The sequence below is a fragment of the Oxyura jamaicensis genome, chromosome 1 (assembly GCF_011077185.1).
Source record: "Oxyura jamaicensis isolate SHBP4307 breed ruddy duck chromosome 1, BPBGC_Ojam_1.0, whole genome shotgun sequence".
Classification (NCBI taxonomy): Eukaryota; Metazoa; Chordata; class Aves; order Anseriformes; family Anatidae; genus Oxyura; species Oxyura jamaicensis.
The window spans coordinates 202,264,834-202,280,519 of NC_048893.1; the positions used below are offsets into that span (position 1 = coordinate 202,264,834).

Sequence of the window (15,686 nt, forward strand, 5' to 3'; positions counted from 1 at the left end):
TGCAGATAAGCACAGATAATTCTCGCCACGAGCAACTCAAACAGTTCACAGTCTATCAGCAACACAGCACTGAAGATCTCAGACACCACACGAGACATCTTCATAAGATCCCTTTCTGCAAAAATATTATTTTTCAACAGAGCCCTGATTTAGCTAAGCTCTGACAGGCAGAAGTGACAGCATTAAAAAGGAAACTTAACTTCTCCGACAGCTCTGGATTTGGCACACGCAGCCTCGGCGACAGCGTATCTGGATCGCTGCTCAGTGCGGTGGTAGAGCAGGTCTAACAGCTGATTTTAGGGTTTGTAACATGCAAGTTATTTTGATTGCCACAGTTGTCCTCAGCCATTGCACTTCACAAGAAAGTTAATGAAGCAGTGAAATTGCACAGTAGGCCTTATTATCATTTGATTTAACTGAGCCTGAGTTGTAATTGAGCAGAAGCAGCTGCTACATAGCGTCTCTACAGCCACAGAGACGCAGAAAGGTTTGGGTTGGAAGGGACATTAAGGATCGTCTAATTTCAATGTCCTGCCATGAGCAGGGACACGTCCCCTGAGCCCAGGCTGCCCCCAGCCCCATCCAGCCTGGCCCTAGGTACTGACGGAGCTGGGGGTGCCCCAGCTCCTCTGGGCAGCCTGGGCCAGGGCTTCAGCACCCTCAGAGGGAAGAATTTATTCCCAAGGCCTCCCCAAAGCCTCCCCCCTGCCAGGCTCCAGCCGGTGCCCCTCATCCTGTCCCCCCAGCCCTGACCAAGAGTCCCTCCCCAGCTTTCCTGCCCCCCCTGCAGGCCCTGGCAGGCCGCTGGCAGCTCTCCCCGGGGCCTTCTCTTCCCCAGGCCCACCACCCCCAGCTCTCTCAGCCTGGCCCCACAGCAGAGCTGCTCCAGCCCCTCTCATCAGCAAACCTGCTGATCCCACTGCCCATGTCACCAACAAAGATGTGAAATGGGGCAGGTCCCAGTATCAACCTCTGAGGAACACCACCCATCACTGGTCTCCAGTTTCGTTAACCTACACGAAAGAAATTCATTCTTCCTCCTACCTTGAAAGTAAGAGAACACAAACCAGTAAGAGACACTCAGGATCCCTTAGAAAATAAAAGCTGCAGCCCAGGATCTTTTACAAACATTGTTAGAGGTAAACATAGCTGCATGCTTGTAGCTTGTGATATCCCAAAGATACATAGAGGGGCTGCTCAGGAAAGCTGTAGGAAAATCCAAAGAGCAGACTTGCCATCAGGTTTCACCTCTCCCCTCCAGAGCCACAGATGTGGCTTCCTACAAAAAAAGTATCATCCGGAGCCGCTACAAAACGGGACTTTCCGTGCACAGTAATGACCAGATCCTCTCAAAAGTCAGGGGTCTCTTTTTAAGGAAAGCACTCCGTTTTTATCATTCTGAAGAATACTTATCAACTGTTTAATGTATCTGCTGTTCCCATTCAACGACCTTCCGGGAATCCTTCCAGATTTACTGCAGGCCATAAACAAGTCAGGCCGCTGCAGAATAAAACATTTTGACCATCATCCTCGTTCATACTCTGCTTTTCACCAGATGATCCCACAGCTCTTCAGCCTACCAAGTCTTCTGAGCTTTAATGACCTGAAAACGCCCGGTCCTGTCATGTTTCACTTCCCTCCACACACAGATACCACGATGTTTAAGTACTTAAAATACCACCCCGAACATCCAGCTGTTTGTCCCCGAACCCTCAGTGTTTCCTTGTGGGTTTGTGCTGTTTCACAGTGAGGGTCAGAGAACGCAGCCAAGGTAAAATGAGCACAAAGAGTTAGTTTTAAACTCAAGCAGGTTCCTCCAATTCAGCTCAACACAGATGTAACCACCACAAAAGCAGTGAACAGCTGGCAGGAGAGGAAGGATAACTTCTTTAATTCAGCAGCTTAAAGTGATCCAACCACACTCCGCTTCCCTTTGGGCTTGAGGAGCTGAAATGATAAAGCTAATCCAACAAAAAAAACAAGTGAATGTGTCTAACAATCCAGTACCATGAACAAACTCCCTGCAGAAATGAGGGAGAAGGCAGCAGAGAAGAGGGACAGAGTCAAAAGAAAGAGGAGCTGTGCGCTGCTGTAGCCTGAACTCAGCTGCTCACGGAACCACACGGAGCAGGGACTACCTGTAACCGCCTCAAGCATTCCTGGCATTTCATAATTATTTGCTCAAGGTCACACAATGGGCAGCAAAAACAAGAACGCAGAGTTCCGACTCCTGTCCTGTCTGCACCACTTTATTATTCTCTCACGAGAATCCGGTGACCCCAGAAGAAAACCTAACTCTATCCAGGCTGGATGAGAACGCAGTCAGACAGTTTGCTATCTCTGCTGCTGATCTACCAAACCACCAGCACAGGCTCCAGCCACGAACTGGGAAGCTCAGAGGATAAATCTGGGCAACAGCAAAGCCCATTCTTCCTTACATGAAGCCGACCATTTTTATTAGCACTGGGATGAGCAAATGGCTCGCTGCTGGGAAAAGAGAGCAGCAATGCCTCTCCTTGTCCCTCACCTCCCTCCTACTGCCCTCTCTCACATCGACTCTTTCAACAAACCTGCACACGAGTTCTTGCTCTTCGCAGACACGTTAGCACTTTAACACATTCCAATCAACTTGCAGGTGTTCAAGGAGCCTCCAAACTAAAGCAAGGCAAGCAAGTTTAGTGACCTCCAGCAACAGCTGCAAACTCCTCCAGATGTTAAAGGGATGTCAGCAGGCCTGCTGCATCCATGCTCCTGAGCAGGATTCACAGGTTGTTGGAATAATCTAACTGTTAAGGGACCCAGTAAATGTGAACACATCATCCTGAAGGAAGTTTAAGTTTGGCCAGGAAGAATTCTTCCAGTCCAGACATGGGTTTACATCCTCAGGGCCTCTCCATTTTGATGCTATCAAATAATTCCTGGTGACGTCCCACGTAACCCCTATCAAGGGCAAGGCATCTTACAAGCTCAATTTAGCCTCTCTTATTCAAGAAAGAGCCAACAGATGGGGAGGACAGGGGGGACACAACCTTGCCTTTCCATACAGTGTAAACACAAGGATGAAACCAGTGTGAAACCAGTGTGACAAGGCTGGAAACCATCCTGAACAAGCAAAGCCTAAAACTTAGAGAAATGACTTCAGGAGCACAGCGTTGCCAAAAGCAACTCAGCACTCGGGGTTCTCACAGCAGCCTGCTTACCTGAAAAGCTATCCATTTTTCTCCAGAAGTTATAATATAAAAGATTTTCAAGAGGGGCTACAGCTTCAGCACCAATTCTGCTTATTTAGCCACAAACAGGGTGCCCTACCTGTACAAATTTTTAACTCAAACACCAAGACTTCGTCTTCAGACGCGCTCTCCGATTTTCACACTGTTGCCTTTCTTTAATGGAAATATTCTGTGAATTCTTTCCAGGCCAGGATCAAGCCTGACCCCTGCACAAGCTGCTACACATTCCCGTTTCCCCCAGCTTTCTTACGAGTTTCCTAGCTCGCATGCTTGATGACCCGCAGTGACTCTGGAAGAATTTAAGCAAAATCCTTCCAGCTATTTTAGCATTTAAGCAGAGTGCAAAGATTAGTTCATAACACAAATGTCACTGCAGCAAATCTCATTATTATAAACTCAACAGAACTGAGCTTTTCAGATCAGCTGTGTGGATCTGAACACTTGTGTGGCTCTCAGCAGTCATTTTTTTGTTTCCTTTAAAGCATCAAAGCTTGAGTTCTAAAACGTTTACCAAAATACGAGCTGTATTTAGCCAACATGAGCATTATTTGTTATCACAGCACCTTGGTATTACAACATTCTGATTCCCCAGATTTTCACCAGCTACCTGCTTTCACTTCCCTGTGCCAGTGTGAATACTGAGCAGCAGCCGTGTGACCTGAGTACCTGGCAGTCAAATGGTAGACACAAATTCATACAGCATTCAATTTTTGATAAATTCTCAGCCTGCCTTCAATTTTCAGGCCTCCCAGAAGGGCTGGCCCAGCTTGCTGCAGTAGGCAAAGCCTTTAAGAGCAAAGCTTTTCAGCTGCATGGCTACTCAAAACCCCCGCTTACAGTACTCAAGGAAGGACAAGAAGATGCTGTCCTCTGATTTGCACACTTGCCAGGAAGTTTTACGGAGTTTCGCAATGAAACATTCACTTTCCACAGTTCATCTTTTGACAGCTCTGAATCAAGAGAATCAAACATGACTTTGGGTCTATTTCAGGAGCAAAGCAGAAGCGTTTGCTACTCAATTCTGTGGGCCAAACCATAAGGAATTTGGGGAATTCTATTTTAATGTCATTCCGGGATGCACTTGGAGGCAGCGAGGCCCTCACACAACCATCAGTAGGTCAGCAAGCCATCTGCTGATCTCCCTGTAATTGCACCCCATTCGTATCTCAGTTTCCTTGTGACAAATAATGGGATCCAACAGCAGTTTAGTAACTTCTTTGCCTTTTTAAACACCTAATTTCCTTCTGGCAACTGTCTTTTATACCTGTATGAGTAACACCCGAGGCCCACACCAGTTCAACGACACTGTAGGACTGTAGCTGCATTTTTTCCTGTGAGGATACAACATGCACACAGACAACTCTTCTCTCACATCCCTCAAAATGCAATGGAAGGAACGAGACACACTGGCTCTGTGCAGTGCAATTTACCTGAACTAAATAAGCACAAGACAAGTCAAGACTACTTTCATCATGGGCTCAACATTTTCACAGATGTTTAATTGTGGATTGTAGTTTACAGTTCCTTAAATTAAGGTGCTTCCTTTTTTTTTTTTAAACCACTTGCGAGCATCTGGAAGACTTTTGAGGGGTCTGAAACCTCCGCAACTCTCATTTGAGCATGCTGAGGCTCACTGAAGGTTTCCACTCATCCATTTCTGCAACAGCTCCTCCTGTCCCTGCACTGGGAAGCTCAACATGAGTGGTCAGCACATTAAAGATGCTGTCCAAAAAGAGTCTTCCCCTGCTGATTCAGGGAGAACGCAAAGGACGAATGATAAGGGAAGGCTCTGTATTTGACACGGCATATGTAGACACAGATGGAGGAAAATTGTTCTTGGAAAGCAAAAGAGCCATTCATGATCTCAACAAAACATGGCAGTCTGTGGCCCAACCTACGCCTCTAATGGCAATTAAAACAGACACAGTAATATCAGAAAACAATTAGGGGAGCTAATTGCAGAATGGCTATATATTGCTTTTAAAAGAAATTAAGCCCTCTGGTCTTTCCTCCCCTGTATCCTTCCTCCTGAGCAAGGCCACGAAGACTTCTCCTCATTAAGTAACTGACTTTACCCTGGGGAGCACCTCAGAAACCAAGTTCTCCCTCAGAGCGATGGGGTGAGCAGCCAGCAACCACGCAGGAGCAAGAAACTTCCTTTTTGCACACCATTATCTCATGCAGAAAATCCACGTCACTTTCCTAGAACTCAGAACCAAGGAGACAACCAAGAACAAGACGGAAATGCAGTGCAGGCTCGAATTCAAACTCTTCACTGGTCCTCTGCATCTTCATCCTTCTCCCCACATCCCAAATTGATCTGTGCTCATCGCTGCAGAAAGAAGCTGAATGAGCCTCTTATTTAAAAGGTGAGGTAAGGGACAGAAGGTACGGCTGTTCAGTCTCAGGATACAGCCAGGATAGATGGTTAGGTGTGACAAAAACATGCAATTCACTTCAATTTAACATTAGCAGGAAGGATTCGATACCAAAATCCTAAGGCCACGCAGAGGCTTAGGCAAATCAAGCTCTGTCTCTATTATTTCAACAGCTGTGTTTGGTTATGGTCACCACAACAGCAACAGCCCAAGCGAGCTGGCAAACAACCCAACTTCAAAGGGCAAGAACTCCTGGTGTGCAAGAAAATATTGCTCTGAACTGCAAAAATCCCACAGGCACTGACCCCACTGGCCAGACAAAGCCCCTCTTGCTAGGTGCTTATTTAAGGTACAAATAACAAGGGATTACACACATACAATACTCCCATCTTAAACAAACACCTTTAAGCAGCAGCTAAAAAGACCGCTGCTCCTTATTGGAGTTCGCCTAAATTATTTACTCCCTTGCAAGAGGATAGACCAAAATCAGAACTGCTCCTCTGATGCAAGGAGGGAACCCTACCACGGGGTAGCAGAGAGAAGAGGCACAAGCCTCACCTTACTACGATGCCCTGTGACAGTTTGGAGAAGTCTCAAGCCTTTAACCTCACCTCAGGCAGCTCAGCATTCACCCACGGGAGCTGCGGGAACAAGCCAGCTATTCCAGAGGAGAACATGGTGCTCAGAAGGATCACCCAAAAATTACACACGGTCTCATGGAGTCAAACATCAACAGAACCAGAATAAACGCCCTTCTGACCCTAAAGAACCACCTGATTTTAGGCATGCAACATGTTACACAAGAAACAGCACGTGCCGATTAATAATAACCTGAAGTTTATTAATGTTTATGATCTTAGTGGATGACAAACCGAGGGCCGAGCAGTAAGCCTCTCTTTATAATTATAGAATGAGTCCTTATCTACTATCAAGACTTTTCCTTCACCCGATTAAGAATATTTTCTGATGCTCCCCTCTGTATTTCCTAAATAAAGCATCAAATCTTATTTACTACAGCTGACAGAGCAGTCTCCTACAGATCACATTTAGCGATCAGTCTACAAAACACACATTCCTAAGGGGGGGGGGGGGGGGGGGAAGTACATTGTAGAGAGCAAAAATCTAGCCCCAGGTAAACAGGCAGACCTACCCCAGATGAACTGCAACTTCAGGGCTACAGTTCCAGTTTCACAACAGCTACTTCCTCCTAACTAGCACCTGTCCCTGCCAAGTGCTAGACCTTGATGCAGCTGGAGAAAGCAGTGTATGCGATCACTAGGTTAACGCTCTCGTGGTGGTGTTTTACTGGAGGGTTTCTTCCCTCCCCGCTCCATGTCTGAAGACCGTGCGTGTCAGAGAGAAGTGAAAGCAGCATTCAAATATACCACTTTCCATCTGCCTTTCAGATTTCCCCCAGTACACTTACTAGGAAAGAGGAAGTCGAATATTTAAGAGTCAGATTTGTTTTCGTATTACTCACTGGAATATGTAACAATAGCTACAGAAAGCTGCCTCCAGAAGAGATGCTTTTTGCATACTGTTTTCACTGCAGAGCTGGTACGTGTGCAGCCACAAGCCCAAAGAGCAGGTTTCTTCACTTCTCCCACATACAACGCCTCGCAAACTCAGCTGCCAACACCTTCAATCACCCGTCTATGCCACGGTACCCATGTTATTTATGAGCTGCGTGCATCTTTAAAGAAAGTAATTTGGAAATGTTAAAGTTGTTCTAATTCAGCTCATGTTCCTTTACCTCAACTCACTTTGATCTCATCATATATCCAAAGCACGTACGTACCTGAGGTATTTAATTACCCTGCATCATCGCTTCCGACTACTAAAACTAAGCTGGGATTTACTATCAAAAGCCAGAAATACTTTCAGTCAAGAAGTAATTTTGTTCCTGGAAAGTTCTTTCCACCTCTTGCTTTGCAGTTCACTTCACTTTGACTTCCATTCCTTTGTATCCTGGGTTCACACAGCACAGCAGCAAGTTTTTCAGGCACTTACATTAAGCTCACAACTACTAGAAACACCAAAAGCCCCAGAACTCCTCGATGTTTAACATACATTATTTAAATAAATGTACCTCAATGGTTGTACAAGATTTCTTGTACAAAAGTTGTACAAGATTTCTTGTACAACTACCCACTTCTTCCCAGTAAGAACCACAGAGTAAGAATATAAACCCCCAAAGAACCTTCACAGTCTTTGAGTTTAATCCCTTTCCATCACAGGCAAGTTATGGAAGAGAACTCTTACAGCGTGGTTTCACACTCAAAGATTTCTGGGGGACTTCCTTCCCACCACTAGGTATTTGCTACAGAACCTTGTTTGGCTGTCTGAAGTTTTTCAATTCCTCAATCTGGTTTTCATCTTCAGTAGTCATAGCAAGGGACTTTTCCCTGCAAAGCATGTTTAGGACAGGGATAACCAATTGCTTGAGCAATGCTGGGATAATAGAAAATAAATCCTGGCCACACGATGGTTTTACCCAACTACTGGAAATACCAACATGCCTTCCATGAAACCAGCCCACATCTGGTCTGACAAGTCCTTATCAGCACTGGGTATAAACAAAGGTGATGCTCTGTGCTTTGCTGGAGCTCAGAGAACGAAGAAGCTTCGTGTAGCTCAATGAGGAACCAGTCCAGGTCCCATCTCTATCCTCTGTCCATGCAACACGAGCTAGGCTGCTCTCAGAGTTAAGCTAGTATGGAAGCCACCAGTTGTATTTACCAAGCACTGCTCCTGGACTCTTAAAAAAAAAAAAAAAAAAAAAAAAACATTAAATTCCAACTGGTTCTTTATGAATCCCAGTCTGAAAGCAACTGGAGGCTACAGAACGTCCCTGTGAAATTTCACCAAATGTTTGCTCTGCCCAAACACCTGCTTCTGACCTTTGGGGCTGAAAATTCTTTGCTGCTATATTCCACAGAAGCTTTCATTGCCTGCCAGAAGATGGCTACCAGCTGAAAGACACAGAAGATGCAGGGTCACCTGATTTTGTCCTGACATCGTTCATGGCTATGCACAGTGACAAAGCTCACCCCTTCCCTTCTTATCACCACGTCCACATTCACTGCAGCACTTCCAGCTCCCCCAAACCCACCCTCTTGTGCAATTATTTCTCCTATAATTTGGAAGTAATTCACAGATGATCTCCAGAAGAAAGCCTCTTGCAGCTGTTCAATCAGACCTGTAAATAGGAGCAGCCCAAACTTTTTATCTCGTAGCTAGCTGATAGCTTTTTTTCCCCCCGTGCCTGGTGTGGAGTGCAACTGCTCGGGGATGAGCTGTTTCTGAGGTGAAGCATCACTTCAGAAGCGGCATTTCATCCCAGGCAAAGAGGCAGCAAGCTGCTGCTCGACTGACTTGGCACTCCACCTGTTACACTGAAATCCACTCTGGGTTTTGTTTACCTCCCCCCATCGTAATTCACCTTTTTCCACAATAAAGTAGTAAAGCTGGAATCAACAGCAAAAACAGCATGAGGGAGAAGTTTAAGTGCTGGAAGCACTGGTGCTGAAGTCCAAGCAGACTGCTCTAGCAAGCTCCTGCCTCTAGCCAACCCCACGCGATAGCTGTTTTGGTCAGCAATTAACACAGTAACATCCAACAGATCATTTGACTGCAGCGTGACCGGCCGCTCTACGTTAAAGACTGCACTTTTTGTCCAAATTCTTCCACCTAGATTGTAAGCCTGAAAGGTCTGGGTCCCCCCGTTCCTTTGGGCTGCTTATAAAGCCAGGACGGGAAAGCTTCTTCTAAGCTTTTACAAACCAGTAAGAAGTTATCACGACACTCCTGGCTTTCTTGCATCAAGCAGCCGGGAAGAGATAACGCTAAAGAATTTCTGCTTTAAAGTGCAGTTGTTTCAAGAAGAGAAAAAAAAAAAAAAAAGGACATCGTGGAACAATTAAGGACACAAATTGGAATTATGGTTAACCAGATGCGTTTCTTTACAGCTCTACCATGTTTTTCTCCCATTTAGAAGTCAGAAAAAAAAGCAAAATGCACTGTTAAGTCCAGTCACCCTACCTCTAATCAACATGAATTTCACAGGCACTATTAAAACTAAGCTGAAATTACACCGTCAACACTTCAGTCATTAAAAGCACTCACCTCGGGCTCACAAGTTCGAGAATTGGCTCTTTAGAGAGATTTATAACCATTACTTCGACCACCTCACATTCATCCTTATACTCCAAAAATGCAGCACCAGGTGTTCTGCAGAAAGCTGCCTACTGAAACAAATCACTGGGTCATGTTCTGTGCTAGCAGGTAGCCAACATTACCTCACGTTACACAAAACCCACTCGGATCAGATACCTCTTTCTTCCTTATTCAGGTGGAGCTCTGAACTGCAGTGACTTTTCCATTCTATTTCTCATTTCTGCAGTAAAACACCCTCAGCGAGACAGCCCCTCGAAGGCATTTTGCAGTTCAGGAACAGACTTCTAAGCTCAGATAACAAATCCTCCTCTTTTTTACTGTATTATCTGCATATGAGGCAGCAGTTTCAGAGCTTCTCGGTTTGATGGCAAGCACTGGCACAAAACACAGACACACAGCCCATGTATTTGCAGAGCACACAGCAAAACAACACCTCAGACTGTCACAGGCTTCTGCTTGCTACAATTAACATCTCCGCAGCATCTCCACGAGCATCCTACAGAACTCAAACTAAATATTTACTTGACTGGAACAGCCTCTAATTGATGATTCAGTTTCTGTTCCTACGAACTCCTACAAAAGTTTCTACTCCCAGAGGAAAAAAAAAAAAAAAAAGATTGTTTTGGTCTCACTTTCACAAATGAATTCCAGTGACTAATACTAAGGCTTCTCCCTGCAGTGTTCACTCAGTTCTTGCACAAGCCTGGGAAAGAATAAAAGCAGAAATTTAGCAGGCAGAAGGCAGTACTTGATCCCCTGAACGACACTCAGCACCCTGTAAAGTTCATCCAAAAGAGAGCTTGTGTTTAACTTCATTAACACGGAACAGGCCCGCCTTTTAGAGTAAGTAGTTGCTCTCAAATCAGGGTCAGTACTCGTGCTGCTCCCGCAGCCAAGAGCCATGTCCATCCTTCCTCTGCCCCTGAGTGAAGGCCTGGTAAATCACTCTCACCCCAGGAGCTGTTACGGCCTCATTTCCAGCCGAGATCTATCCATTTTTCCTCTAGCAATGCTTCGCTTTCACACCTGGAAGCACCCAGCTGAAGCAGCTCAGACCACGTGCCTAGTTCGTAATGCCACCAACGGCGCAGGGGCAGCGACCCAAAACTTCCAGGGCGGACTTCCCTAGCACAGAATTTCTGAAGGAAAGCAGAGGCATGCTAAGTCACTATCCTCCCTCCAGCACCGCTGTCGAAGCTGACTAGAAGCACAGGAGGGGAAAGGGCAGAGACCGATACAGATTGCTAAACCCTCCAGCCGAGCCTAGGCTACCTCACTTAACCTTGCTCCTAACGCTCTCCACAACTAAAGCGCTCGGGTTAAAGTGGGACGGCTGCCCAGTAAACCAAAAGCCAAGTATCAGCAAACAGGAAAAACAGAGTTAGGCGAAGGAAGGATGTGCTGGGGAGGGGACTTTTCACTCCTTTCCAGAGTACGCCCCGCAGTCAGCCCTCCCACCCCACCGAGAGGGGAGGCAGAAGGGAAGGGGGCACCCCACGGCTCCAGCCTCCTCAGTCACCCCAAGAATAAAAGTTACCTAGAGGGAGAGGGGGCTAATTTCACCTTAAGTCCCATGTACAGGCAGGAGAGGGGTATACAGAGCCCCATGTAATGGGGACCCTTCCTCCCTCTCACCTTCTTTGCCAGCCCAAGGGAACGGTGCTCGGAGCCCCTGCCTCGGGGACCCTCTTTCTGTCAGCTCGGGGACCTGGCCTTTGCCCAGGGCATCCCCATCCCACAGGGAACCCCACATTTACACATCAAGCGGGGCTCCTTTCACCTCAAGGGACCTTCACACCCCAGGGGAACCTTCATTCACCTCAGAGCTCCCGCCTACCCCACAGGGCCTCCCTTCACCTCAAGATACCCCAGGGCATCCATCCTTCCACCTCAAGGCACCCCCACGCCTAAGGGAGAATCCCACTTTCACCTCAAGGGATCCCCACACCCCAGAGCACCCCCCCTTCACCTCAAGAGACCCCCACACCTAAGGGGGATCCCTTTCACCTCAAGGGACCTCCACAACTCGGGGGGATCCCCTTCACCCCAAGACAGCCCCACACCCCAGGGAGCTCCCCTTCACCTCAGGGAACCCCCATTCACCTCAGAACACCCCCACATCCCAGGAGAACCCCCGCTTCACCTCAGAGCTTCCCCATACCCCACCGAGCCCCCTCTTCACCTCAAGAGATCCCCCAAACCCCAGGGACCCCCCACTTTTCACCTCAGAACACCCTCACACCTCAGGGGAGCCCCTCTTTCACCTCAGGAGCATCCCCCCCCTTCATCTCAGGGAGCCCCTGTAACCCACGGAGCCTCCTCTTCACCTCAAAAGGCCCTCAAACCCCACGGACCTCCCCGTTTTCACCTCAAAACACCCTCACGCCTCAGAGGGGCCCCCTTCACCTCAAAAAAGGTAAAATAAAAACCCTTTCACCTCAGGAGAACTCCCTCCTTCACCTCAGAGCTCCCCCATACCCCACGGAGGCCCCTCTTCACCTCAACACACCCCCAAACCCCAGGGACCCCCACATTTCACTTCAGAACACCCCACACCTCGGAGGAGCCCCCCTTTCACCTCAGCACACCCCCAAAGCCAAGGGATGCCCGCCCATTTCACTCCAAAACATCTCAGGGGAGTCCCCCTTCACCTCAAGAAACCCCCTTTTTCACCTCATGGAGCCCCCCTTTCACCTCACCGACCCCCCCTTCCCCTCAGAACACCCCCACCCCCCCAGAGATACCTCCCCGCCCCCCCCCCTTCGCGCCTCCCCCCGGCCCTACCTGCTGCGAGGGCAGCTCCACATGCAAGGCCCGGCTGGCGGAGCCCGGGGGCAGGGCGGCGGGGCCGGCGGCCGAGCTCATCCTGGGTGCGGCGGGGCAGCGGCCGGCCGGCGGCTGCGCATGGACCCGGCGGGCCGCCCCCGAGCCGCCGACCCCCCCGCCGCCGCCGGGCACTAAGGGGTTAATGGCGGCGGCACCACCGACCCGCGCCGCTCGCTACGGAGCCATATTACCGCAGTGCCGGGGGGCGGGGCGAGGGGCGGGGCTTCGCCAGACGCGCGCCCGCTCATTGGTCGGCGCTTCACGGAGGCGGGAGAGCGGGTGGGTTGTGGAGGTGCTATAGGCTGAGTGGCGCGTCAATCTGCTCCGCTCTCCGGCCGCCTCTGTCAAACCGTTGGAAAAGGGAGCCCGGAGCTGATTGGCGCGCTGGCTTCCGGAAGGCGGGACGACGCCGGCGGGAGCGTCTGGGGATTGGAGGAGCCGGGGTTTTGATTGACGCCGCTCGCCCTCCGCGTCACGTGGTGGTGGGGAGCTGTTTATATCACGTGGAGGGACGGAAATATTTTGCTCGGGGGGCGGGGGCGGGAAGGGAGGGGGGGGGAGATGTCGCCATGGCAACGGGGAGCGGCCTAGGCCCTGCTGAGGGGCGGCCGGGCCCGGGGTCCCCACAGGGCGGGTGCTGAGTCCCAAAGGGCACGGTCCCTTGGTTCCACCAGTAATCCAGCTCACATCCCAGTATCCCAACAAAACGCCCCATATCCCACCATCCTGCCCCATGTATGCATCAACCATGTCGTGCCAATGTGCCCCACACGATGCTAGCCCACCCCAAGCTGTCCCACATCACGCCAACAACATGCCAGCCTGCCCCATATCGTATCTACCTGCCCTTCATCTCGCCAGCCTGCCCCACATTGTCCTGCCCAGCCCAATAGCTGGCTGGTCCACCCCACAGGAGGCCAACCCGCCAGCCATCATTCCAGTGCTCACACCAACCTGCCCCACATGCACGCCAGCGCGCCCCATGTTGTGCCAATCTGTCCCACATGATACCAACCCACCCCACACGTACTCCAAACATCATAACGAGATGCTGCACAATGCACCAAGCTGCCCTACATCACACTAACCAACCCAACTGTTGGCCAACCCACCCCACATCATGCCAGTTCAACCCATAACACGCCAACCCACCCCACATCACATCAACCCACCCCATACCATGCCAAACCACCCCACATCACATCAACCCATCCCACACCGTGCCAAACCACCCTACATCACATTGACCCAACCCACAACACGCCAACCCACCCCACATTGACCCATCCCACATCACGCCAACCCACCCCACATCAGGTCAACATTGACACCAATACACAGAAGCCAGGCACAGCCCTCTCCACGTGGCCCATCTCCATCCCATCCCATCCCACCTGGGCAACCTCCATCCTTGTCAGGAGGACCATCCCCACCACCCCCATACCACGTCCACATACCGCGCAGCACTGGGAGCGCCAGTCCTGTCCCCGTGTCCCACTGGGGCCACCGGTCCCCACGGTGCCCTGCAGAGCCGGGAACGCCTTCCCAGCGTAGGCAGCCGCGCTGGAAATGCTCGTCCCCATTGCTGCAGGGACGGGACCCCAGCCTGGCTGCAATAAACCAGCCGTCACCGCAGCGCTCCACCAGGAATGCCTGTCCTGCCGCCCCAGTAGCAGCACTGGGAATGCCTGTCCCCACTGCGCCGCGGCACTGGAAATGCCTGTTCCCACCAGGCCGGGAGGCTCTGGAAGGGCTGAGCACAGCGTGCAGTGCTGGAAACTCCTGTCCTCTCCTCCACGCGGCCCTGTTCGGCCTCCAGCCACGGTTGTTGGTGCGGATGTCCTCAGCGGGAAGACCTCTGGTGGAAGACCATCCCATCTTCATGCACCTCCAACGTTCGTAGTCATGCAATATTCATGCTGTGTTGATGTAGTTGTATCAATATTGTTTTTAGCATGCGTTTCAGTCCTGGATAGTTTATGGAGAATGCATTAAAAATAATTTTAAAAAGGAAAAATGGAGTGAAAAGTCAAGTTTTCTGGAGTTTGATGGTCGTCCTTGCAGAAGTCATGCTCTTTCATCCTCCACCCTCCTTTCCCCAAAATACTTCTTAGGAGTGAAAAATAAAGCTGACAGACTAGACTGTCCCTTGATTAGCAGAGCAGTGTGGGTGGTTTCACCACACAGTGACATGTGAGTGGGGACTTTTTTCAAAGCTTTAACTGAATCGGGTGATTCTGTGGGGGGGTGCCCAATAAATTTGATACCTCGAGCTTATGTTTCAGACACTGTGAGCCTGGAGTTGTATTTGAATTCTGGATGCTTCCATCTCTGATTATGAGAATAATTTCTAAACAGTGATGTATTTTTGGAAAATCTTCTGGGAACTAGTGAAATTTCATTTTTTTCTTCTTGTGAAAAAAAAAAAAAGAAAAAAGAAAAAAAACCTTGCTGTTTCAGTATTTGCTATTGTAAAGTGCATTACCTTCAAGCGTTCATACTCCTGAGCCATGTTCTCAAGCCCGAGGTTTGAACATAGTAGTTGTGGACCAGTTGTATCAGTTCTATTCACCTCCTGGGTTCTGGTTCATTACAATGCTCGTGCTCCTTGCCTTTGAACTCCATCTTCATGCTGGAAGATTGAAACTTGCTTTCTAGAATGAAATCTGATTTTGTTTTGTTTTGTTTCGCTTTTCAGTCTTTATTCCAGAGGTGTGAAAAACATTTGGAACAAAATTGTTCATAAAATCAAGAGACTTAGTAATGCTTTATGACCTAGAAATTCTTTATATATGCTTCCTCCAGCAAAACTAACCCAGCTCAGCATTATGTATAATATCAGAGAAGATCAGCATTGTAGGAATAGAGCTATTTCTGAGATAAATCACTAAAATGGTTTATGGAAACAGCATGAACATGCTGCTGCTTGTTTGCCCAAAACAGCCAGGGATTTTAAAAAATCAGTGAATCCTGAGATGATGGGTGTCATAAGCTGGAGTTGTTCTGGGTTTGTTTAATACAGACGCGAACAATTGGACTCGCAGCAGAAATTCAATGCCTTGCTGCACAAACCCAA

The 15,686-nt window shown here is 48.9% G+C and overlaps 1 protein-coding gene across 3 annotated transcripts in view; it reads right to left on the bottom strand.

Annotated features, from left to right (window-relative positions):
* UVRAG (UV radiation resistance associated) overlaps positions 1 to 15,686 on the bottom strand; it is a 114,573-nt gene that overhangs the window by 80,188 nt on the left and 18,699 nt on the right. Inside the window, exon 3 of one of the 3 annotated variants that reach the window (XM_035343780.1) lies at positions 12,569 to 12,663. In XM_035343780.1, coding sequence (XP_035199671.1) covers positions 12,569 to 12,649 — 81 coding nt within the window. In that variant the 5' untranslated portion in view covers positions 12,650 to 12,663. Of the gene's footprint in view, positions 1 to 5,336; positions 5,551 to 12,568; positions 12,808 to 15,686 lie in introns of those variants that run through there. The other 2 variants (XM_035343799.1, XM_035343789.1) reach the window with 2 other exon arrangements.